Source organism: Brassica napus, chromosome C4, assembly GCF_020379485.1.
Source record: "Brassica napus cultivar Da-Ae chromosome C4, Da-Ae, whole genome shotgun sequence".
NCBI classification, from domain to species: Eukaryota; Viridiplantae; Streptophyta; class Magnoliopsida; order Brassicales; family Brassicaceae; genus Brassica; species Brassica napus.
Genome location: NC_063447.1, coordinates 32779577 through 32802985, shown reverse-complemented (window position 1 = coordinate 32802985; position 23409 = coordinate 32779577). Strand labels below are relative to the sequence as shown.

General features: G+C 35.2%; 2 protein-coding genes and 1 non-coding gene across 10 annotated transcripts; all 3 read right to left on the bottom strand.

Moving 5' to 3' along the window:
- Positions 1-4598: 4598 nt before the first annotated feature.
- On the bottom strand, positions 4599-4790 carry LOC125586495. Its single transcript, XR_007323024.1, has one exon. It is a non-coding gene; the product is annotated as a U2 spliceosomal RNA (small nuclear RNA).
- A 351-nt stretch (positions 4791-5141) lies between these two features.
- On the bottom strand, positions 5142-8185 carry LOC106391408. Of its 6 annotated transcripts, none has more exons than XM_048753732.1 (8): positions 8167-8185; positions 6906-7645; positions 6654-6816; positions 6377-6565; positions 6119-6292; positions 5904-6038; positions 5714-5827; positions 5142-5627 (listed from the first exon to the last, which is right to left on the bottom strand). In XM_048753732.1, exons 2-8 carry the CDS (start codon positions 7568-7570, stop codon positions 5289-5291), a joined length of 1779 nt encoding a protein of 592 aa, XP_048609689.1. In that variant the 5' UTR covers positions 7571-7645; positions 8167-8185; the 3' UTR covers positions 5142-5288. The 6 variants fall into 6 exon arrangements, with proteins under 6 accessions (XP_048609689.1, XP_013687491.1, XP_013687490.1 ...); XM_013832037.3 differs by lacking the exon at positions 8167-8185 and adding an exon at positions 8026-8161; XM_013832036.3 differs by lacking the exon at positions 8167-8185 and adding an exon at positions 8029-8159.
- Positions 8186-16799: 8614 nt separating this feature from the next.
- LOC106390275 (transcription factor bHLH60) lies at positions 16800-20630 on the bottom strand. 3 transcript variants are annotated; one of them, XM_013830699.3, is made up of 7 exons: positions 19792-20619; positions 19599-19715; positions 19450-19515; positions 18931-19005; positions 18344-18412; positions 18135-18206; positions 16800-17206 (listed from the first exon to the last, which is right to left on the bottom strand). In XM_013830699.3, the coding sequence occupies exons 1-7, from the start codon at positions 20248-20250 to the stop codon at positions 16955-16957; spliced, it is 1110 nt and encodes a 369-aa protein (XP_013686153.1). In that variant the 5' UTR covers positions 20251-20619; the 3' UTR covers positions 16800-16954. The 3 variants fall into 3 exon arrangements, with proteins under 3 accessions (XP_013686153.1, XP_013686154.1, XP_048609690.1); XM_013830700.3 differs by lacking the exon at positions 18931-19005 and having other exon boundaries at positions 19792-20612; XM_048753733.1 differs by lacking the exons at positions 16800-17206; positions 18135-18206 and having other exon boundaries at positions 18355-18412; positions 18896-19005; positions 19792-20630.
- Between the last annotated feature and the right edge of the window lie 2779 nt (positions 20631-23409).

Sequence of the window (23409 nt, the reverse complement as noted above, 5' to 3'; positions counted from 1 at the left end):
CACGTATATCCTGGTTGGCGCCTGGACTGGTTGAGTAGGGCTTTTGGTTGACCTCTGGTTCAGTTTCTGATCTGATGGCCGCATCAGGTTCCATCTTATACGGCACATATATGTATGTGGTGGTTTTATATCAGAATCTCATAAGATGGTTTGTCTGGTTTTAATGACCCGTATTCATTCTTTAGATGGGAATATCTATGCTCACTTATATGGCCTGATGCTTATTATCATTCTGTACATGTATATTCATAATGTCCCCAAGCATATAGGTAATGGCCGAACCTTTTATAGGTAATGGCCTTTCCGGCCGGTTATGGCCTTTGCGGCCAGACAGTTGTCTCTCATGGTCTCTTCGGCTTCTTTTGGCCGAGTCATGGACTGTGTGCGGACAAGCCTGCACTAGACAAGTCACGGCCAAGTCATGGCCAAGTTGTTTATAGGTGATGGCCTCTTTGGTTTGACCGTTTGTATCATGGCCTCTCTTTGGCCGGGTAATAGCCCTTTATGGTCTAGTAATGGCCGAGCCATATATCATGGTGTTTAGACCATAGTACACGAACTTGTAGTATTGATCATGGGTTTATCCTCTCTCCCCCTCATGACCATACTATAAGGTCGTGGTGCTTTGGGATAATTAAGCCTAATGAGTTTCCCTATGTGTACATGTTTCACAACGTGAGATCTTTACGGGATAACTCTGTGTCTTTTCAATATTGATCTTTTGCATCAAGTTCTATACTAGGATGGCTAATCCTATCATGCCATGTAAAATTTCGTGGTGTTTCTCAATATGGTCACCACATCTCTTGCCTCTTATCATACTGATCCTTAGCATAGTATAAATCAGTAGAGATCATCGGTATAGTCTCGACCACTTTCTTTCAAAGGTCTTAGGCGTTTTTATTCTTAAAGATCTAAAGGAACTTTGTTACCTTTCTTGCCCATTGTTTCTTATTTGGAAACCATTCATTATAACTTTCAATGGACCACATTTCTTTGGGTGTATATAATGCCTTATAGGCAAATGCCTTAGCCATAGTTTCCTACTAGGCTTTCTATACCATTCATGATTTCTTACTTGGTTTTTTGCCCTTTAGGCAACTCTTTAAAACATTCATATGTTTAAGTAAGATTAGGCAAGATTTAATAAACTTAAAACCAATTCCATATAAATCGTGAATGATCCTTAGGTTAAAGTAAACACGAATGCAATCATAAAGCAATAAGACTAGTCGTATCGAAATTTGGTCCCTTTGAAAATTAGATCAGTATAAGTGGCGAAGCCTTTTATTCTATACTGTTGTTACAGTATGACTTTCGACATATGTAATGTGGAATAGGACTTCTCTAGTAACTCTTCCTTGGTTACTACTTCACCACAAAGTCTCAGCATCGAGACTATCTTAAACAAGACTGAGTTGTACTCATCCATGACTTTGTAATCCAAGAATCTTAGATTCTTCTAGTCATTTCTAGCCTTTGGAAGCAACACCGTTTTCTGGTGGTAATTTCTATGCTGTAAAGCATCCCCAAAGTCTAGTGGATTTTCCATAGTGATGTACTGATCTTTTAGACCTTCAATGAGATGATGGAATACTGTACCAATTCATTCTCATTGTTGTCCTTGGTGATTGTATCACCAAGTCCCTTTTCGATATCTGAGTCACATTGTCATTTAAAATTTAGGTTCACAATGTGGTCATGTAGCCGCATGATATTTAACAAGCTCGGCCACAAACAAGTCTTACACATCTATGAAAACAATCGATCATGGTGTCAATTAGGTCATACGGCCATGTTAGTGTGATACAACAATCCTATAGATTAGTTCATGATACAATCCGGTTTATATATCAATCCGGATATAAGGCCATACGGCTTTGCCTTAGACTTTTACGATTATTATGTGATACAACAATCCTAAGGATTGGATCATTATGCAATCTGGTTTCTATAACCATCCGGATGCTTGGCCACATGGCTACATAGATATGCACTAAGCCAAAAGGCTTTAAGTGTACAAAACCACGTGTGTGTGCAATGCATTAGACCTTACGGTCGTCCAATATGATTCATGACAAAACACAATGCCACACAATACATATCAAGTTTACCAATTTCAAGGTTGGTAATGTTTCAACTAGATTTTAGAATCAATCAATCTAGCAACCTAACTCACATTCAAAAACCATTTTTAAACTTTCAATCTTTTAAAACTTTTATTAGATTTAAGATTTCAAAACCTTTAGGAAATCAAAACGAGATTTAGGATCTTAAAACTTTCAAGTAGCCGATTAAGGGTTTTAAGGCCTTAAAGATTTTGAATTTAGAGATTTAGATCTATCAATCAATCTATCAAACAATCCTCATATCTCAGATCATCAATCAATAAATTAATTTAGAAACCTCAATGATCAATAGATCAGATGAAGTCAAAACCGATTTTAGGGTTTTAGGGTTTTTAGGATTACGATTCCAAATGTAGGGTTTCTTTAATTCAAATCAGAAACAATCAAACAATCAAACATGTTCTAGGGAATCGATTTTAATCTAGTGATTTATGAGATGATCAATTCTAGGTTATATCAATTTAGGGTTTCATCAAGAACAAAGGGAGTCCATAATCATGGATTAGGATTTTAGGGTTTGTTCTTTCTAGGTTCTCAGATCACGGTATACCTCTGTTTGAAGGGTTGAACCGAACCACCAAGAGAGCTGATGAACCTCTATCCTTCACGCGGACGGACGCTGGCTCCTATCGGATCGCGAGCTGTTTCGGACGGTTTGGCGTCTGGTCACAGATGTGTGCTCTCATTGTTGCACCAATTCCTCTCAGCTCATGAAACAAAACAAAGGGGTATTAGATTACATGAACAGCATATTCTAAACAAGGTATCATCAAATAACTGAGGTATGATAAACTTATCTTTCAACATGATTTGAAATTGGCGAGAAAATCTTGTAGATTCGGATTAGGGTTCCTAAGAACTAAGTCGGCGCCGTCTGTTGTTTCTGCGATTGTGGACGCGTCTGAGATCGGATTGACGAACGGTTTTCGCAGATAGATTCGTCTCGTCCAGAGCTTCAATTTGATATGTGGCTCGTCTTCTGGTTCCTCGGGGTTGGAGAGATAGATCGATTTGAAGTTCCGCCTGATTTAGGGTTTATGTGTGACGGATTTTAGGTTAGGTTTTGTCTCAGGGTCTAGAGACTATCGTGCTGATAACGTGTTGTGAACGAAGGGTTTGAGACTGAATATTTCGTGTGTGTCTGTATATTATTACTCAACCAAAGTGTTCCCTTATATAGGGGTTACAAGGAATAGGAAAAAAGAAATTATTCAAAACCTAATACAACATGAAATAGGAAAAGATCTAAAACATAGAAAAGGAAAACATCATATATCTAATGTCGGCCAAAGGATAGGCCGACTCTCTCTCCTCAGCCGCCGACTCTCTCTTCTCTTGGACACAGCTGTGGTTGGGCCTGGTCGTGGCCTGATGGGCCATCTCTTCTTGTCTTGGTTAATGGCAATCCACAATGTTCATAACAATTTTTGATTTATTTATTTTTTGTGTTTTTCTTAAAAACCTCTTTATTGGACTCTCCAATGGAAGTGGTCTTAGAAGTATATAATTAAATTCTGTAGTGTCGAAGGCATCAGCAAAGACAGTACGATGACGTTCTAGACTACATAAAAATGTTAACTGTTGCAATTAGTCACAGAAACCTCACAAACCCAGAAGAAGAAAATGGAAACTTTATACAAAAGATTTTGTTCACCCTTTCTCCTCCAATAGTTTTCCATCTATACTTATTGGTGCCTCTTGTGACACTGTTGTTAAAAAGAGTTTTATTACTTCATAAGACGCTATATACAGTTTTCGCTAACAAAATATTCATTAAAATCCTTACAGCTAAATATAATCACTTCGATAAGACTTCGTTGTTTCAGTAGTAACAAGAGCTTCACCAAAGTCACAACATGTTTAGCTTCAGATCACTCACATAGACCACACTTCCTTAAGAAGCTCATATCTTACATTCGCTACCACTTCACCTACTTGCTCGTCTTGCTGCTTCACCTTCCCATTGTGTCCTGAATTTAGTGATACATATAGACTTTGTCAACAACTAACGTAAGAGGAGAATCCAGCTCATCAAGCTCCTCGTCGCCCGTGTATCCTTTCTTTGTATTACAGACGGGTTCCTCGACATTCTAGAGATGTCTCCTCCTACCTCTGAAATTTTTTTTGCTACATTGGTTGATGTTGGAGGAATGTATGTAACAGGTGGAGCTGCATAAGGGAAGGTAACTCCTGATAACTTCTGATCCGAAATGCTCTGATGAAAACCACACAAACAAACAACAAAGATTATAGTGTCACCTGTACGGAATTTATATGTTACAAAAACTTCCTCAAATTAGTGAATATCAGGTCTTAGTTTGTGAATATGCAGAACCTTCACAACAGCTGTCTTCAAACATTTTCTTGAATTCAAATAGAACTGCAAAGCTAAGTGGGTTGTTTATGTGTTTCATACACTTCCACATAGCGTTTGGCAAGAGCTACTGGGTAAGAGTTGAACTGTGATTGGTGGGTTAAGCCAGCCCATGCAAAAGTGCAACGCATGGGCGACTCGCGCAGGTAGCAAGCTATCTTAATGGGCTTTCTCTCTCAAAAAATAAAGTTAATATCATGTGGTCCGATGGACCACATATCAGATACTAAACTGATAAGAACAGATACTACTACACTTGATCTTAGCCAAAAGGCCGAGAAAGGTATGATTTGGAGGTGAGGCTAGGCTTTCTTTTTATACCATCTAGCTTATGACCCATGCCTCTCTATCTTACCGATGTGGGACTCTATTAATATCCTTTTCTATCTTACCGATGTGGGACTCTATTAATATCCTTTTCTATCTTATGACCAATGCCTCTCTACTAGTCTCCACAGATTAACTTTCAAGTTTCAACTGTCGGTTCTTTCCCATTGGTCACAGAAACTTCAAAAGAGTTCTTGGAAAGCAGAAACGGATAAAATTGGTTGTCCACTGAGTTCATACAAAACAGCCTTGAAATTTTCAGTGGGTTCATTCCATCTCTTTTGCTACTTATCAGTTTCTCTGTGTGAGACTGTTGTTAAAAGAGTTTATTGCCACTTCAGACGCTGTATTCATTAAAATCCTTACAGCTACATATAATAACTTGGAAAAATACTTAATTTGTTTCAGAAGTAACAAGAGCTTCACTAAAAATCTAAACATGTTTTGCTTCCAATCACTCACATCGACCATACTTCCCTAAGAAGCTCATATCTTACATTCGCTACCACTGCACCTACTTGCTCATCTTTCTGCTTCACCTTCCCATTGTGTCCCGAACTTGGTGATACAGACACTTTGTCAATAACAAATCTAAGAGGAGAATCCAGCTCATCAAGCTCCTCGTCGCTCGTGTATCCTTTTTTTTGTATCACAGACGCATTCCTCTTCATTCTAGAGATGTCTCCTCCTACCTCTGCAATTTTCTCTGCTACATTGATTGATGATGGAGGAATGTATGTAACAGGTGAAGCTTCATAAGGGAAGTTAACTCCTGATAACTTCTGATCCGAAATGCTCTGATGAAACCAAACAAACAACAACAAAGATTATAGTGAGTGTCTAAGAGCACAGAGTAAGAAAGAAGAATTTGAATTTTGTTTACCTCGGTGTTAAGCTCTTCTAAGACAGCTCCAGGGACATGATCAGGACAAAACTCATCAGGTGTAAAGTTGCAGAGTATTCTTTTGATCAGTGGAAGACTGATCGATGGACATACCTATGAATCAATCAAAGAAAAAAAGTCATTATGTTGATCAAGAACCTGAGATTCATATAGATATCAAAACAAGAACCTCTTCTCTAACGGATAAGTCCATAAGCATGTCTTTAGGGAGCATAAGTAGATCGCTAAGTTCGTTTAACAAGCTGAAGTACTTCTCATCTTCTTCTACAGAGTCTTCAGCGAGGCATCTGCACCAGTTTCCAATCTACAAGTGAGAGATTATAACATTCAAGAAACGTTCTTATGTGAAGTGAATGATATGATTCATGTTTCTTGAAGTTGTACCGCGTTTTTAAGCTGTGCCCCGGATCCAAAGCTTAAGTCTCCAGCAGTTATAGGCAGAACTTTGGAATCAAGAATAGGATCAGAGACAGGATCTGTGGGAATCTGGTGTTCTGATTCGCGTAGTATAGCGTTGAACATGGTTACATCAACTCTAGCTATACACTTCTCCATTACCTGTTAAAAGACAGATGACAAATAAGACTACAATAGCTTATTTATGCTATTACCTTGGACTTTAAAATTGTAGAGTATGAGTACCATTTTAGACAAGATAGGTAAGCAACCACACTCATGTCCTTCACCTCGCGTAGGACAAAGACGTGATAGTGCAACTTTGAAAGCGTTTTGCCATAAGCTAATTGAAAAGCTTCCTTTCTCTTGTTCTCCCATTAGTTTCTCATTCTTTTTACCGACATTTTCCGGGGATTGCATATGAGGAGTGAAGACCTGAAAGACAGGACAGAACAAGAAAAAAGTTTTGAGATACCTGAAAATGAAAAGATCTTTCTTAAGATTTCAATGAATGATACTTCACCTGCCACCAAACAGATTCAACAATTCTAGAGAAGATCCAGAACTCGACTTTCTCTAATGCTGGAGTGAAGGTTTCACTCCCATTTGATTTAGAGGTTTGCGTGAATGCATGTGAAGTAGTGATCTCTCTCAAAGTGATTATGTTTGATAACCAGAACGTTAATCTGAAACATAAGGAACCAAGAAAAAAACTGAGATAATCATGATCCTGAAAGCTACTAGACTCATGGTGTCAAGTTGTGTTTTGTGTTACCTGGAAACATCATTTCCGCAAGATTTAGCAGCTAAAATGAGACCAGAGACTGTGTTTCTAGCAACAGTTGCTCGCTTTTCTTGACTCCAATGTTTACAAGCTTGTATGTAGAGTCTTGAAACTCTTCTAGCAGGCGTGTGAAGCTTGTGAGCTGAGCTAGAGTGGTCTGGTACAACCGAATATAGAGAAATCTCGAGCGCTGCAACTTCTCTTAGCTCTTCTTCAAGTTTCTCAATTCTTGTCTCCAAACTCTCAACCTTTTGTTTCAATGCTTCGTCATACTCACTTGCCTCCTTCTCACTTCCACTACCAATGTCATTGTCTGAAGCATCTTCTTTAACTTCTTCTACCAAATGATCCGCTCTCTTATCATCATCAACATCCTTCACCAAACCATTCACACTCTCTTGTTTATCTGTGACTTCACTAGACTCTGAGTCTTGATGATTCTCGGAAGACCCATTCACTGCATCATCATTTGCTTGTGCGGTTGTAACACTTACTGCTTCAGAGACCTCAGCTTCTTCCTTAGCTTCTAGAGACTTAAGTCTTTCTTGCTCTAAAGATCTTTTAGCACCGTTCGTCTTCTGTGGCTTTTGATCTCTTCTCCCATTCTTTGTAGACCGATTCGACGGTGCAGTGTTAGATGTTCTTCCCTTCATCATATCACCAAACTCTCTTCACTTCTTCTCCTTTGCAGAAAATGCAGCAGTTACTTAACAACTTCCAAGTTAAAAAGCCTGAAAAGGAACAGAGGAAAATGACAAAACAATCAGTTGTGTATATTCCCAAGGCAAATTAGGATATAAAAAGGAAAACGACATTATTGGCACATAAAAAAAGATTTATATAATACTAGTACTAAAAAGGCAAGCAATCAAATAGATTCTCACAAGTTCCTAGTTGTTTATAGAAATGAGTGCATTCTCTTTGTATCTAGTGAATGATCACAAGAATGATTTTCATCATATAGATTTGATCAACCCACACAACTTCACTTCAAAGAAGTATGATCATGGTTCAGTTTCAGAGAGAAACAAGAAGAATGTAAAGTGCATAATATCGAAATATATGAAGCATAAAAAGAAGAAGAACACAAAAACAAGAACAAGAAAACAACTACTTCACTTGGGGATCACCAATACACCAGTTTCTCAAAAGAGCTTTCGTTATCTAGAAACCGTAAAAGCAACTTTATCTGGCTCGCGGGTTGCATAGGAGAACATGATTTAAATGAGAGGCATTTAATAACATTACGGACCGTGAAGATCGTGGTCGTTGTGAGTGATGCCGTTAATGTTAACCGGGCAGCTTTGTCGGTGGTTCAAGTGGTTTACCGAGAGTTGTCGGTCACATTGTACTCGTTTACTTTAAGTTAACCGATGCAATGATGATTGATGACTGTATTGTCACTTTCACTTTCGTCATTTCAGATCTTATTTGCCTTCCACTTCCTCAAACAGTGATTGTGATTCAGATTCGGATTTTTATGTTTTTATATCCACAAAGAAATAAATGTAAATATCTTTTGTTTATTTTAAGACAATGTAGAAGCATAACTTAGATGATTATCTATTTAAGGGGCTGTATTTATTATTTGAGTTTAGAAGTTTGTAGACAAGTCAAGAGAGAGTTTGGTCGACGACAAGAAAAATATTCTCTATGTTTCTAAATAATGCATGTTTTAGATTTTTTTCACAAATATTAAAAAAAATTAATATTTAACTTTCAATGCATTAACTTTTAAATTTATAACAATTTTCCATAAATTTAAACCAATAGCAATTCAATAAATCTAAAATTGTTAATTAACATTTTTTTAAGTTTACAATTCATTATTAAAAATACATAGAAAATTTAAAACATTGATTTTAAAAACAAGTAAAAAGTATTAGAACATGAATTATTTAGAAACGCAGAGAGTATATTAGAATACAACAAGAAAATAGTGTTTGCTTCAATAGAAGTCAATTTAAATGAGTAGTAATACCGACATAACGCAAATGATGTTTTTGGAACTAGATGCAAACAATTTAAAATAAATACTATCATCGATGCAGCTAGCAACAACAATAAGTAGAGCAATCATAAGGAGCTAACAAATATCCAAATAAATTAAATGCCAACTTTTTCAGTTGAGCCTATTTGGTCAAACCATGAAAATGTGGCAGGGTATGCTTGGAAATGAAATTACATGATTCTAGCGTGTTACATCCTAAAAATTGCTTATATGATTACCTACAAGGTAGACTTTTAAGCTATTGTCATGAACTTTCTTGAGGCTTCCATAACCACAAAACGAAGGTTAGAACTTTCCATAACAAAAACTAGTTTAGTCTATTGTAGACTCTCCGGTAGCAGTAGGGGTAGGCGTTCGGATTCGGATCAGGTATTTCGGTATAGAAGTATAGAACATGTTTGGGTATTTCTACATTTCCGGTCGGGTTCAGGTATTTTAAGTTTAGGTTCAGTTATTTTGGGTCGGGTTCGAATATTTAAATTTTGAAGGAAAAAAATAAATTATTCATTGTTTAAATTTTTTTTATTTAAAATATATACTTTTAACTTAACTTGGTTTCTAATTTTTAATAGATTAAACTATAAATAGGTTTGAAAATAAAACTTTAAAAATATAAATACACTAATTTAATTGTTATTTTAAAATTTTGGATGCAACTTTTGTTAATGTAAGAAACAAGAACTTGATATATATTTTAAGTGAATAGCAAATATATATTTTTTTTTATTTAAAATATATACTTAAATGATATATATTTTGAACCATGAGCAGAATCAATATAAATATTTTGAACAAAATTAAAGAAGTAAACTTGAAATATATGGTCAATTATTCATATGTTCGGTTATATTCGGATATCCATTCGGGTTCGGATATTATCCATGATTCGGATATCCAATCTCTCCTAATTCAATACCCGTTCGAGTATTTTGCTATTTCGGTTCGGGTTTTTTGGTAGGGTTTCGGATACGTGTTCGGATATTGGGTAAAGCATCCACCACCCCTACTCTCCAGAATATCACTGAAGTGAATCTAGATAAACTCAATGTGCAGGGTCATAAGACAAGGGACTAACAATAAACAGCTTTACAGAAACAAACCAGACCATAAATGAATCATACAATGTAACTACTAAGCACTTTCTCCAATATATAGCCCTCAAAAGTCATAACGACAGGAAGTTAGAGACGATGAATCTCAAGATAAACTGGCAAATTGAAAAGAAATCAAATTTAAGGAGTTATAAGTAAGGAATTATAAATAGCATAAAATATAGGAGAGGCTTACAATGACATTGTCTTGTCTGCTAGGATGATGAACCACAACTTTCTCAAACTATATAGAAGCTGTTTCGAGTTTAGTCTTTGTGTTTGAATACGCAGAGCATGGATTCCTACGTCATTCAGGACGTATTATGGTTAATGGGCAAGAATCTGTACTGCCCTTGAGTCTAAGGTTGAAGATTGGAAAAGAGATTGCTAATACAATGACATATCTTCACTTGGCCTTCCCTAAGATCATTATACATAGAGACATTAAGCGTGTATTACACTTTCTCTGAGATGCTGCGAGGAGAGAGATGAAGACAGACTGAAGATGATCCAAGTAGCTAAAGAACTCAAACGGATTGAGTGAATAGAACACTAGATTCTAACATCTAAAGTCTGAGACGCTGGAGGATACAGCCAAGTGGACAAGGAAATTCAGACTCATGATTGAGATCATGCTCAGACTAAGTTAGATCCTCTGTTATTGAACTATCAATCCAATCATTTCCTTCTGAAGTTTGCAACTCAGAAGGATAATTTGGCATGAAATAAACATATGAAACTTCATCGGAGGTTATAAACACTTAGGACACAGAAGGTGGAAACAGAGTACTTAAGCGTTAAGCGATCCTCTTCGGATAATTCGTCCAACGTTACAACTACGGTCATGTAACAGATTAATTAATCTCACGTTCATTTTGGAGTTTCCCTGTGACAATCTATGTTATGCATGTATGAATTTAAAACTTAGCTTTACAGTCCAAGAACAGAGAGGATCTCTAACGTGATGTCTGAATCCGCCTGAGTTCTTTAGCTACATCAATCATCTTCGGTATGTATTAATCTATCTTCTCACAGCATCTGAGATCAAGTGCAACACATGCTTCCACTTTAAATCATTGACCACTTGTCATGTCTTTCTCCATATTTTTATAACACGGATCAATCACTTCATGAAGCATCCTAATAGTTTGAGAAAGCTGACGTGGTTGCTCATCCGAGCAGACAAGAGAAAATCATTGTAACCTCAACCACTTTAGGTTCGATACCTTTATCCGCAAGGTACCTCATGTAAGTTATGTTTTCGATAATGCCTCTACCCCACCACGTAGGAAGCCCCTCGAAGGCGATGAAACAAGTGGGATCGAAGTTATTGGTGGCTGTAAGAAGAAAAGGTACGTAGAGATGATGTTCCAAAGATGATGGAAGTGGCAAAAGAACTAAAAAGGATTGAGAGATGGGCATAGAACATATTTTGTAAACTTTATTGGTCAAATCTGTAATAAATACAAAGTGTAGTGTCAATTGAGATATCTACAGTGGAAGGTAGATCGTTATTGTAAACTTAGTAAGTAAATCTGTAATATTCTAAAATATGTGGGTTAAATTAAATTATCTTTGTAGTTCGTAAGAAGAACTAAATAAAACTACACTCTTTTGCAAAGTCAAAACCGACCCAAAGTCCCTCATTTTCTATTAAAAAAAAAACTTCTTAGTAATTTCCCCTTCTAGTATTGGTTTTGTGATTGTTGGTGAATAAATCGTGTTCGTTTAATAAGTGAAATATTAAATGTCGATTATTAGTAGATTTTCTTGATTTTTGTTTTGTATAATCACCAGGGATGTCAAAATGAGTTATAGCTCATGATCTAACAGCTCAGCTCGTTTTTTCATGAATACGATCTCTATATTTTAAGTTCATTTAATAAATGAGTTTAATGATCAAGATTAAATTAAATCACGAGTTATATGAACGATCTTTAATGAACATGTGCTGACTCATGAGCTTGTTCATTTTTATATTTACAATTATATATAATATTATATATATATTATATTTGGATAACTTCTATTTTTTATGTAAAAATATATATTTTTTATATTTTCATATTTATCTTCTAAAATTAAAATGTCAAACCAAATCTTCTTAAAAGATAATATCTATATTAATCATATTTTTCTTCTAAAATTAAAATGTAAAACATACATATAAAACATTGAAGATGAATTGTTTCAAGACTCTCACGAAGAATATGGATTTGGATCATTGGTTTTGTTTTAATTTAATTTATATTAGGTGTTGTTTTTTTAATTTTTGTCATGTATTGGTTTTTATTTAGTATTTAATATTTATGTTTTGGATTTTTTAATATTTAAATTTTGAACAATATTATAGAAGTTATTCTATCACTATTTTATTTTATAATTATTTTATAATTATTATTTTTATTTAGATCACGAGTTAGCTCATTTAACTCATGATCTAGATGATCTGAGTTCGAGTTTACATATTGAAGTTCATATAATAAATGAGCTGAGCTACCTTATGATAGAGCTGAGCTCACTATGAGATGAGCTGAGTTGAGTGATGTAACTCATTTTGACACCCCTAATAATCACTCGCATATGAAACTATTTACAATTTGGTCCTTAAATCTGCTTTTTGTAGCAAAGGAAAACCATTTATTTTGAATTTGAAAATCACCTGATAAAAAAAACTGATGATGTAGCAATGGAGTCTAGTAACGTTTATATCTTTCCGCTTGAGTCCAATAAATTTTTTTTGTTGACCAAAAATTAATAAAATAAATTCATTAATTTTGGTAAAATTGGGATGGCTCAGCTTAGGCATGGGCGTTCGGATACCCGTTGGCGTTCGGATCGGATTTTTCGGGTTTTCGGATTTACGCTCTTAGGTCCCATACTAAAATTTTATTAGTACAGCTCGGGTTTGGATAATAACAATTCGGATTCGGTTCAAAATTGTATTGCGTCCTAAAACCCATAAAGTAATCATATATCGTACAGATTCGGGTTATATCGGTTCGGTTCGGATATAACCGAAGTAAAAAACAAAATTGTTGAACCAAAACATAAAGAAAAGCATCTAAATTAAATAAAAATTAATCTATCACACATAAAATTGATAAAATAACAATAAAATGTTAAATCAAGTATGAAAACAAACATCATTTGTAAACAATATGTATTATTTTATAGAGAGTAGACTTTTTATTTTAATGAGCAAATTATAAAATACTTATTTATTACTAATTGGTACTTAAACCATTTATTAAAATTTTAATATTTATTATTATATATCATATTACCACAAATATTTTAATATTTATTATTATATATCATATTACCACAAATATTGAATTTAATAATTGAAATACTTATATATATTTCAAAATATTTATATTGACTATTAATTTCGTATTTTTCGGGTTACTCGTTTGGGTTCGGTTAATAACATTTCAGGTTCGGATATTTTTTGTACCACCCTACAAGACCCGTTCGGGTATTTTTACATTTCGGGGGGATAACGGGTCGGATTTTTCGGTTCGGGTTCGGTTCGGATTTCGGGTTCCGGATTTTATGCCCAGGCCTAGCTCAGCTAAAGTAAATGGTGAGAGTTTGTTACACAATCATAACCCTCTTCCACAAGTCTTCTTCTTCAAAATCTCCCATCGAAGCTTTCCTCTCTGTCTTTAATGGCCAATCACAAAGATCAACGCACAAAACCTCCCAAAGGTACCTGTTTTAAGAAACTTCCTTGTTGCTCTATCGAACTAGACTTTAGGTTTGGGCATTCGGGTCCCAATCCAGTTTTGTCCAATAGGATTTCGATTTTTCAAATTTATCGAAATCAGCCCCATTCGGATTATATGAAAGTTCGGTACCGGTTCGGGTTCTGTCGGGTTCAGGTCGGGGTTAGTACATCTTCAACGAACCCGTACAACCCAACTTTCGGGTTCGGATCCCAATAGGTTCTTATGTTTAAAAATAACTAATTTGTATCCACTTTGTAACAAAAATATGTAAAATCGGTTTTCGTTTAAAAAATACCTGATTAATACCTATTTTGTAACCAAAACATAAGTAAAATCGATTCAAAAATAAAAAAGGAACATCACACGTGATCATTCAAAATCAAACGAAAGGTAAACATAGTTATTGATAGAAAGAAGACCAAATCAATGAAAGCATAAAACGAAAAACCAAGTTCTCATGAAATGAATAACATTATTAAATGAAAACAAAACTAAAATCTAAGAACTTCAAGCTTCAACCGCCACCTTCAACCATCAACCTTCATGTAATAGATAATTATTTCAGATGTTCAATAATATCATAGTGTATTTTGGATACATATCAGGAATTGAGATCATGTTTGCTACAAGTTTTTTTAAAAAAAATTGAATCTTTCGGGTTCTATCGGGTATCCATTTAGGTTCGGGTTCGGTTCAGATAATACTCATAACCCGAAATACCATAAAACATGATCCATTTGGTATTTATGTCGGGTTCAGATCGGTTCGGATTCATTTTTATCAGATCGGATTCGGTTTATTTGCCAGCCCTACTAGACTTTGCGATCGTAGTTCTCCAGTAGTTTTTAGGGATTCCGATTAGGAAAATTTAGGTTACAAATTCCACTTTTAAAAACGACTGATTAGAGTAATAATCGTACACCTATTTGTGATCTTAATTTTGTAACTCCTCTTGATGCAGAAGATCCACCGAAGACATCAATCATTGAGAAGATGATTTCTGATTCTACCAAAGTATCTAAGTCAGAGGCAGAGGTAGATTTCGAGTTCGCAAAAACTCCAGCATGTACGTCTGTTTAGATCGCAAGTAACTTAGGGCTTGATTCCTCTGCTTTTCTTGAATGAAACTGAATGATTGATTGATTGAATAATAAGTTTCTTGTGATCTTGATTATAATTTTTTTCAGAAACTCCAGTTAGCGTGTAACATCTCCATTGCAATCTCCAGTAACTTGCTTCAAAGTAGGATTAGCTACAGATTCCTCAGCATTTCTTCTTCTTATTACCATTGATTGAAACGATTGATTAGCAAACCACGTTCCTCGATTGAGCCATTCAAAGATAATCTAGCATTCACTTGCCCATGTGGAAACAAATTCGATGCTCAGAGCAATCTAACCACTCACCCAAAAAACTGCACAAGCGTTGAACTTCCTACATGGATAGAAGAAAAGAGGGAAGAGAATCATTTCACAGGATACAACATTTATGACCATAACATAATCCTGAAAACTTGTTGGAAAACATTTACAAATGAGCAATTATGAAGATTATGCTGAAGAATGTAGTTGTTAGACCGTTTCAGCTTATGGTGCCAGCTTGGTGAGCCAAAAAAATTATACTTGCCTCTCAGACTTCGTTTCATAACCTATAATAATAACACCCCTTTCACAGACTTGCATGAATAGAAAATAGAGAAAAAAACAAAAATAGCACTAAATCAAGTTTTTGTTCCCAAACTAGTACTCAAGGTCAAAAGTCACAAAAATAGCACTTAATGTTTTATCAAAAGTCACAAACTTAGGGTTTAGAGTTAAAGGGTGGGGTTTAGGATTTAGGGTTTAGGGTTTAGGGTTTAGGGTTTAGAGTTTAGGGTTTAGATTTTAGGGTTTAGGGTTTAGGGTTTAGGGTTTACAGTTTAGGGTTTAGGGTTTAGAGTTTAGGGTTTAGGGTTTATGGTTTAGGGTTTAGGGTTTAGAGTTTAGGGTTTAGGGTTTAGAGTTTAGGGTGTAGGGTTTAGAGTTGAGAAATGAGGTTTTGGGGATAAGATTTCAAATTTTGAAAAATAAAAAAATTAAAATTTTAAAAGGATAAACTTAGAAAGGTGTTATTTTGGTCATTTTAGTTTTTGAGTGCTATTTTTGTGATATAAACTTAGAAAATGTTATTTTGGAGATTTGCCCTAGAAAATAATATAAAAGTGAGACTTTACTATTTATATTTTATCTAATGTAATTGGTTTGTTGAAACTTAGCTTGAGGAAGAAATCGAGACCATCTAATCACTGGATTGAAGACATAGATCACTTTTCTAAAGTCGTAGATGCAAACAAGACTATAATTAACAGTTTCTAGTAACTGCAAGACTTCATCTACTGGGTTTGGGGATAAAATTGACCTTTGTGGATGAATAATGTGATTCCAAAGTCCGTAGACAAGGGTAAGGATTTGATTCATTGTGAAAGTCACCGCCTATAAGGATATTAGGAACTCATGACTGCACTCTGACTAGATGTCTTCATGCAAAGTATTTTGATTTGATCATCGAGTTCCGTTGCTTAGAAATAGATGTGAGTTCCGTTGCTTAGAAACAGATGTGAGTTCCGTTGCTTAGAAACAGATGTGAATCGATTTTATTTCAGGTTTCGGTTAGAGCTCTTCTACAAGAACTAGTGGTAGTTGTTCGAACTCTACAGGGTCTCTCTTTCTCTTTTCTTTCATTTGACTTGGTGTTTGTCTTCTTTTTCCTGTGATACACACTTTTTGTATGTATTTATATTTGAATTTCTCCTTATCTATTACGTCGGTTTAGGTATTATTGTTTCCTATACCATAACGACTTTGCTCCTTTAATAAACAAAAATATATATGATGTTTTTTATTTTACCTTTTTATTGCTGTGTAAAATTAGCCAATAAAAATTTAACCGATTATTTGATCGTCTTTCATGGAATTAATTTGAAGATTTTCACAAAATTAAAATGAGAATATAATCTACTAATTGAGCAGTAGCACAGACATGTTCTAGATTATATATTGTGAAAATCTGGTAAAAGTAAGAAATTATCATATACCGGTTGTCCTCCGAATCAAATGACTAATACCTTCTTAACAGATCAAATTCTTATATATTTATAATATATATGTAGAGACAAAGCTTATACGACATATTTACACATTCATAATCTACTGTTTTCCCCCAAACTTACAACTCCATTTTGACCTGGTTTGGGTGCAAACTAGCAGAACCAACCATCAAACTGTTGTGGTCATTGCCATGATCTTGATTCTCTTCTCTTCCCCAAACCGGCTGGTTCAAGCCATCGAAAGGCCACTGCTGTGGTGGTGGTTGTTGCAGTTGCCGGTGATGATAGGACTGTTCTGTCTCCATCACTTGATGAGGCCACGCTAGCTGCATTGTTGTACCGTTGAAGCTCCCATCCATTAAAGAACCGTTCTGTTAAAGAAAGAAAGAAAAAAGGGAGCCAAACCCGGAAAAGATATCAGCTCAGGGATCATTCATTCGTAGAGATCTTGATCTAGTCAAAAGAAGTCAACAATTGTTGATGTGTTTATTACTTCCCTCTCTAAACTTAAACTTAAGTAGTTTTAGTAAAAACAGTTTGTTTCACAATACAAATAGTTTACATATTTCAATGCATCTTTTTCATTTATTGAATGTTGTGTGACCAATGAAATAATGTTAGGTTTTTAATAATTGGTTGAATTAATTGGTTAAATGATATATTTTTTTAAATAACAATTTTTTAAATATTCGTGCTTTTAAGCAAAACTACTTACAATTAGAAACGGATGGAGTATTATACTACATGAGAGGAACCATGACTATTTATTGGTTTGTACAAGCATTTATGAACTTTGGTCCAAACGATTTTTGGTGAGAAAAATTTAAGTCTGGTATTGTAGATTGAATGAGATTAGATAGGCGAAAAAAGAAAAACTTTGAAACAACAAGATCTTTGGAAGAGACCCACAAACATTAATGAGGGATAAAATAAAAAAAAATTAAACCATCAAAGCTCAGCAATATACACATCCGACATAAGTCACAGAAACACACAGAAAGGTTTACAGAACAGAGGTGGCCCTAGTTTTGACACACTAAGCTGTTTGTGTGTACTGTAAATTTGTACGGTGTGTGTATTGTGTATTTACTTTCCCTGAGTTTTCCTTCAAAAGACTAGACGTTGATCTTCCTACGCCTTGCTCTAAAATGGTCTAACTTAATGTTTGTATCAATAAATACACAAATATTTTCTCCTTTTGTGATATAAACTAGAAGCTACTCAAAGAGGTATAGTTTCATATAGCTTACTCAAATAAGAAACACGAGTATTAAGAGGGACCTAAGTGAAGACACTTACTTCTGAAGCCAATATCGTGTCGAGATTGAAGTCGATCCTAGGGTTTACCGAAGCAAGTCTCATTGATAGCATCTGTAGAAAAAACAAGTTAAACTTTGATGAGACTGTGACACACAAACCTATTCATTTTGAGTTGACATTTTGGTTGTGTGGCTATTGTACAATATATATAGGTATAAATAACAAAATTGGACCACGGAAAGTCTTACCTCTACTTGACGTTGTAGAGACTGGACATGGTTAATGATTTCATCCAGCACCAACGCGGTACCTTGAATCTGCAGGTCAAAACTTTCTGGTGAGCTTAGGATTCATGTTAGGTACATTCCTTACAGAGTAGCTACCTCTTTGTTAAGACACCAAGATTCTAAAATACACTGTGAAAGAAACATCAAGAAGATGATTCTTTAATCTAAAGCTAAACATAAAAGGCATACCCAATCACAATTAAACTTTATCACTTGCAAAAGTAATTAGTACTCTAGTGGTTCATGAAACAGTCAGTCAAGTACTCACACTGCTCACCAATAAAAACCAAAAAATCTCCATTCATCTCACCAATAATTGCTGCTAACTTCTAACATCTAACATAAGGGATGCATTTGATTAAATTAGTTGTCTAGAGGGGAGTGTCACATCCATGTTTCCAACTAATTAGGTATGTGGGACTCAGAATCAATATCATATTTTTTTTTGTAAAGGATCATTTGCTTTAATCGTCCTTCTAAGAGTCATTGTCTCTTTTTTCTCTTGATAGATACCTAACGTGTTAGAGACGATACTACCCCTTCCTCACCTTCCAGAGAAAGCTTGCAATTAGATGGACCCCATAACACACTTTGATCTTCATCTTTCCACCAAAATCTGTCTCCTAAACCCAAAACATTAATGGCACATCACAGCTAGCATCTCCATTGCCTAAGGTCATTCTCTAATACATTAAGCACACATTGAGAAGAGGAAAAAAGCCATCTCCACTCACGTCCGTGTGACTAGTTTTAACCTTAAAACTAAGTATGTACCCTTTCCACAAAATAATAAAGTAAAGATCTTTAAGGCCTTACATAAATTACCTAACTGGCCACTTTATCACACCAGAAACCACTTTTCTTCATTAAAAAGCAATTAAGCAAGCCACTTTTTGTGGAGAACAAAAAAAAAAAAGAATTACTAAGAACTTTAACTAAATCATGAAAACTATACAATATTCTTACTTTTAGGGTGAATCTATTAAGGAAATATTATCACAAATGAAGAGGTAATGATTAATTAGCGTATTTGATTATTAACACGTCAATATCTGAGAGAGACAAACCTTATCACAGCCTGGGACCAGTTCTTGTAGCAGCTTCATTCTTGCATTAATCTTCTCCCTTCTTGCCTAATCCAAAAAATTAGCGATTAATTAACTAATTAAGATTTTTTTTTTAAACGATAAAGATTTGTGAGAGATGCAAAAGTTACTCGTTCTGCTAAGCTATGGCTATCTGTTGCTTGACCACGACGAGCTCTAACATGAACATATGGCAGCTTCTCGTTCTCTTCAGAGCTTTTGCTCTTCTTCTTCGTTGAGCTGTTAACCTAGACATGTTAGGGACAATGAATCAGTGTCTGGAACAGAATGTAAAGAAACTAACTTTGTGTCTCTCTCTCTCACCTTCTTGTCGAAATCTTTCCTCTTGCCACATCGATTGTTCTGCTTCTCCACCGCCGCTTGATCAGAAGTCTCGGTCTCGGCAGGCTCGGTCTTAATGTGTTCGTTGGAAGGTACAGAGCTCGTCGTGGTCTCGCCGGAGATATTTCCGTTTGGATTCTGCTCGGTGGCAATCACCGAGAAACGAGCTGCTCGCTCCATGAGGATTGGGTTAGAAGGAAAAGTCAATGTCCCGACAGAGTGAAGCGTCGCTTGAGAAGAAGAAGAAGAAGACGAATGGAGAAGCTCCACGGCTCGTGTAGGCGGAAGCTCAAGCAACGCCGTGAACCCACCGCCGTTCTCCGGAAGTACCATTTGCCGAAACTCGTCGCCGCCGCCGAGATGAAGCGATTCAAGCCCTGTAACTTCCCGGAACGGCACACCGTTGCCGGATCTAGCTCCAAATCGTCCAGACAGATCCATAAACACCACCGTCTGACGTCTTACGACGATGTCGGAAACCAAATTCAGAAACTTTCCGTTCGCCGTGGAACCTCACAATCTCAGGAAACGAACCTCCAAGGAGAGAGAGGCTTGAGTAGATGAAATTAACGCGAAGAAGGTGAATCAATGGCGGTCAAAGAGTCTGAACTAAAATAGCTCTTTCTTTCTTTCTTACAGAGCTTCCAGAAGACTTCAAGAAGAAGGAATTGTTGTTCTGTAGACTCTTTCTTTCTCTGTCTTGTCTGAGAGAAAAAAGAAGAAAAGCTTTTTACTCCAATTAGCCAATTTTGAGTAGGACGAAAGCAACGTTAAGCTGTTCTGTTAAATAAACGAGAGAGAGAGAGAGACCTGTTTCGGTTATTGTACGGTACGGGTTTTTTTTTAAACACGATATTAGTCGGGCCTTTTGGGCTTTATCTGATGATTTATATTTGGGAAGCCGGGCCAAATAGCCACAAAAAAAGCCTAATTCACTATCTACACAATAACCCTAACAGATTTATATACGTCGTTACTTTTCTATATTAATATTGTGTTTCTCCTTATGTCAACCGGTGAAACCTGCAACACAAAAAATAATTTTTGATGTTAATTATTAGGTGTAAAACAGTAAATCGTGGCTTACTTTTCTCCACATCTTCTTTTTTACTTATTTAGGTAATTTCGTAGAATTTTAAAGGTCTTCGGCACAGAGTGGAGTAACCATGTCGCCTCTGCCTGCTTCTCTTCGATTTTTGACATCTCTTTCTCTGTTATAAACTTCCGCCTCTACTCCGCTTCTGAAGTCGGCTCCCAATCGACGGCGTTAAGTCCGCAGCGGCGCCTCCCAACAACCCGTGTCTATTCCATTTAACAAACTCGATTCTTCTCGGATCTCTTCACCCACGGTAATTAAGTTCTTGGGTTTTAACCTTCGCTTCTCTTCATCTCATGTTATTTTCTTTTCTATTTTGGATATACTCGGAACTAGGATACTATAACTATTAAATCTAAAACCTTTTCGACTTTGAATGTCAGATTTGTTAGATGAAATGGCCTCTACAATTTATAGTCGGTTGGGGTTCCCCCGTATGTTCTTATTCTTTCTTAAGTTTGTTTGATGTTTTTTTTTATCAAATATACACATATACATAATCTTGTCAGATTGATTGTTGTGTGGAATAGCATTTGCATTACATAGTTGTTTCGTCGTTTGTATATAGTATGGTATGTTGTAGATCTATTCCATGTGAAGTGGAATGGAATTAAATATAAATGCACGCTATCTACTTCATATGTAATTGTAGATTCATATCTTATGCATTTCCATTCGTTATCCATACTTGTTTTGTTTTACATAAAAATTAATTTATATATACAATAGTATAGCTTCCTCCATACTCACTATTTTCCCTTCTTATTTTCATCTGTCAGGTTTGGCATAGACGAGTTAGGCATTCGAAGTAGATTGTTTGAGATAGGGTTTGAACCCACTAAAAAGAAAAGGGTTAACAGCTATTTCAACCTCCGTTGAATTGAGGTGATAAAGAGTGTATTATAGGATGAGGACCTGACGATGTTGAATGCGTCACAGTTTGGACAAGTCTTGCAGATGCATTGAATTCATATGTTATCTATGTTATCGATATGTCTTACATTGTTTTCATTCCACATTATTGTTATACTATACATTTTATTTAACATTTACTTTGTTATATGGATCCTAATGGAAGATTTAGGCTGCCAAATAGATTGTTCCAAACTGGATTTGAGCCATGTGGTGAATATATTTTTATTTATATGTAATGATGCAATGTGTATATAACTAGAATAGATCGTAAAATGGAAAGACCATACATGTGAAATGGAATATATATATGATCTTTACCATTTATATTTTTGTTGTTGTTGCGGTATCATTGATATGAATCTTAGTTTATGCGTATTGATCAAAACTAGCATTTAAAACTCAATTTTATCACTTCGTTTACCAGATCAATATAAGTGTAAACTTGAGTGAAATTAGGGGTTAGGTTTATGATTTAAAGAAAATTAATAACTTTACATATTTTTAATATTTGGGTTTATGGTTTATATTTGGGTGTAGGGTTTATATTTGAGTTTAGAGTGTAGTGATTATGGTTTAATGTTAAGTATTAAGGGGTTTGTGATGAAGTTTTAAATATGGTTTATTATTGAGGAGCTGATATGGGGTTGGTGTTATATACTATTTCGGTGATATGGAATAGAACACTTCTGAACTTTCATATCATGTGTTTTAATTTTGGTGATATATAATTGGCATGTTACATAATATAATTTAATATAACATAATATAATTGAATATTACATAACATTATGTATTTTTTAGATTTTGATATTTGAGTTTAGTGTTTATATTTGGGTTAGGGTTTAGTGATTAGAATTTAGGGTTTAGTTTTTAGAAGGTAAGAGAGGATGATTGGGATCAACATTAACTTTTTCTATGCAATCATAGACATTTCAGAATTTCATAAATATGTACTATGTTATTTATTTTGTTTCATTCTATTTGGGATTAGGATTTATATTTGGATTTAATATTGGAAAATAATTTATAGATTATATTTAGGTTTATAGTTTTTTTACTAGGGTTTAGATTTACTAAACAGGGGTTTGGGTATATTATTTAGCTGTTGTGGTTGGTTTTATATGTATAGTTTCCAGCGGATGTTTGGATGATGTACTATGTCCGAGAGATAAAATAGCATATATGCAACCTAGATAGAATAGTATACGCACAATCTGGTAAACATTAACTTTTTCGTGCGCTCATCTTAAAAATGGAGTGACTGAGGTTGGTAAATGGAATACAAGATATATTGGAAGGAGATATATTTTAATCCACCAATTACTGCGCATAGCAAATCCGTATACGGTAAATATATAAGTCATGTGGTTCTCCTCTCTTTTATAAGTTACCACCAACTCACTTTTTTGTTGGGCCGCATAGATTACAGTCGACGTCATCTATATTCCTGCTTCACCGGCAACTTGTTGTAATAAAGGGTAGAACCGGATCATATAAAGATTAAATGTCATCGATTCAATTACGTCAAAATCATAGTCAGTTTCCTAATTACATTTTTGATTTTGGCTATCTCGCAAATTTACCCTTTA

What these genes read in the sequence shown, in the direction of transcription:
- LOC106391408 (XM_048753732.1), bottom strand. Translation starts at nt 7,570, where the DNA reads ATGATGAAGGGAAGAACATCTAACACTGCACCGTCGAATCGGTCTACA. An exon ending in TACCTATCTTGTCTAAAATG is followed by an intron (nt 6,293 to 6,376) that starts GTACTCATACTC and finishes GTCTTTTAACAG; the next exon opens with GTAATGGAGAAGTGTATAGC. An exon ending in GGGCACAGCTTAAAAACGCG is followed by an intron (nt 6,039 to 6,118) that starts GTACAACTTCAA and finishes TCTCACTTGTAG; the next exon opens with ATTGGAAACTGGTGCAGATG.
- LOC106390275 (XM_013830699.3), bottom strand. Translation starts at nt 20,250, where the DNA reads ATGGATCTGTCTGGACGATTTGGAGCTAGATCCGGCAACGGTGTGCCG. An exon ending in GGAAAGATTTCGACAAGAAG is followed by an intron (nt 19,716 to 19,791) that starts GTGAGAGAGAGA and finishes TAACATGTCTAG; the next exon opens with GTTAACAGCTCAACGAAGAA. An exon ending in GCCATAGCTTAGCAGAACGA is followed by an intron (nt 19,516 to 19,598) that starts GTAACTTTTGCA and finishes TTTTTGGATTAG; the next exon opens with GCAAGAAGGGAGAAGATTAA.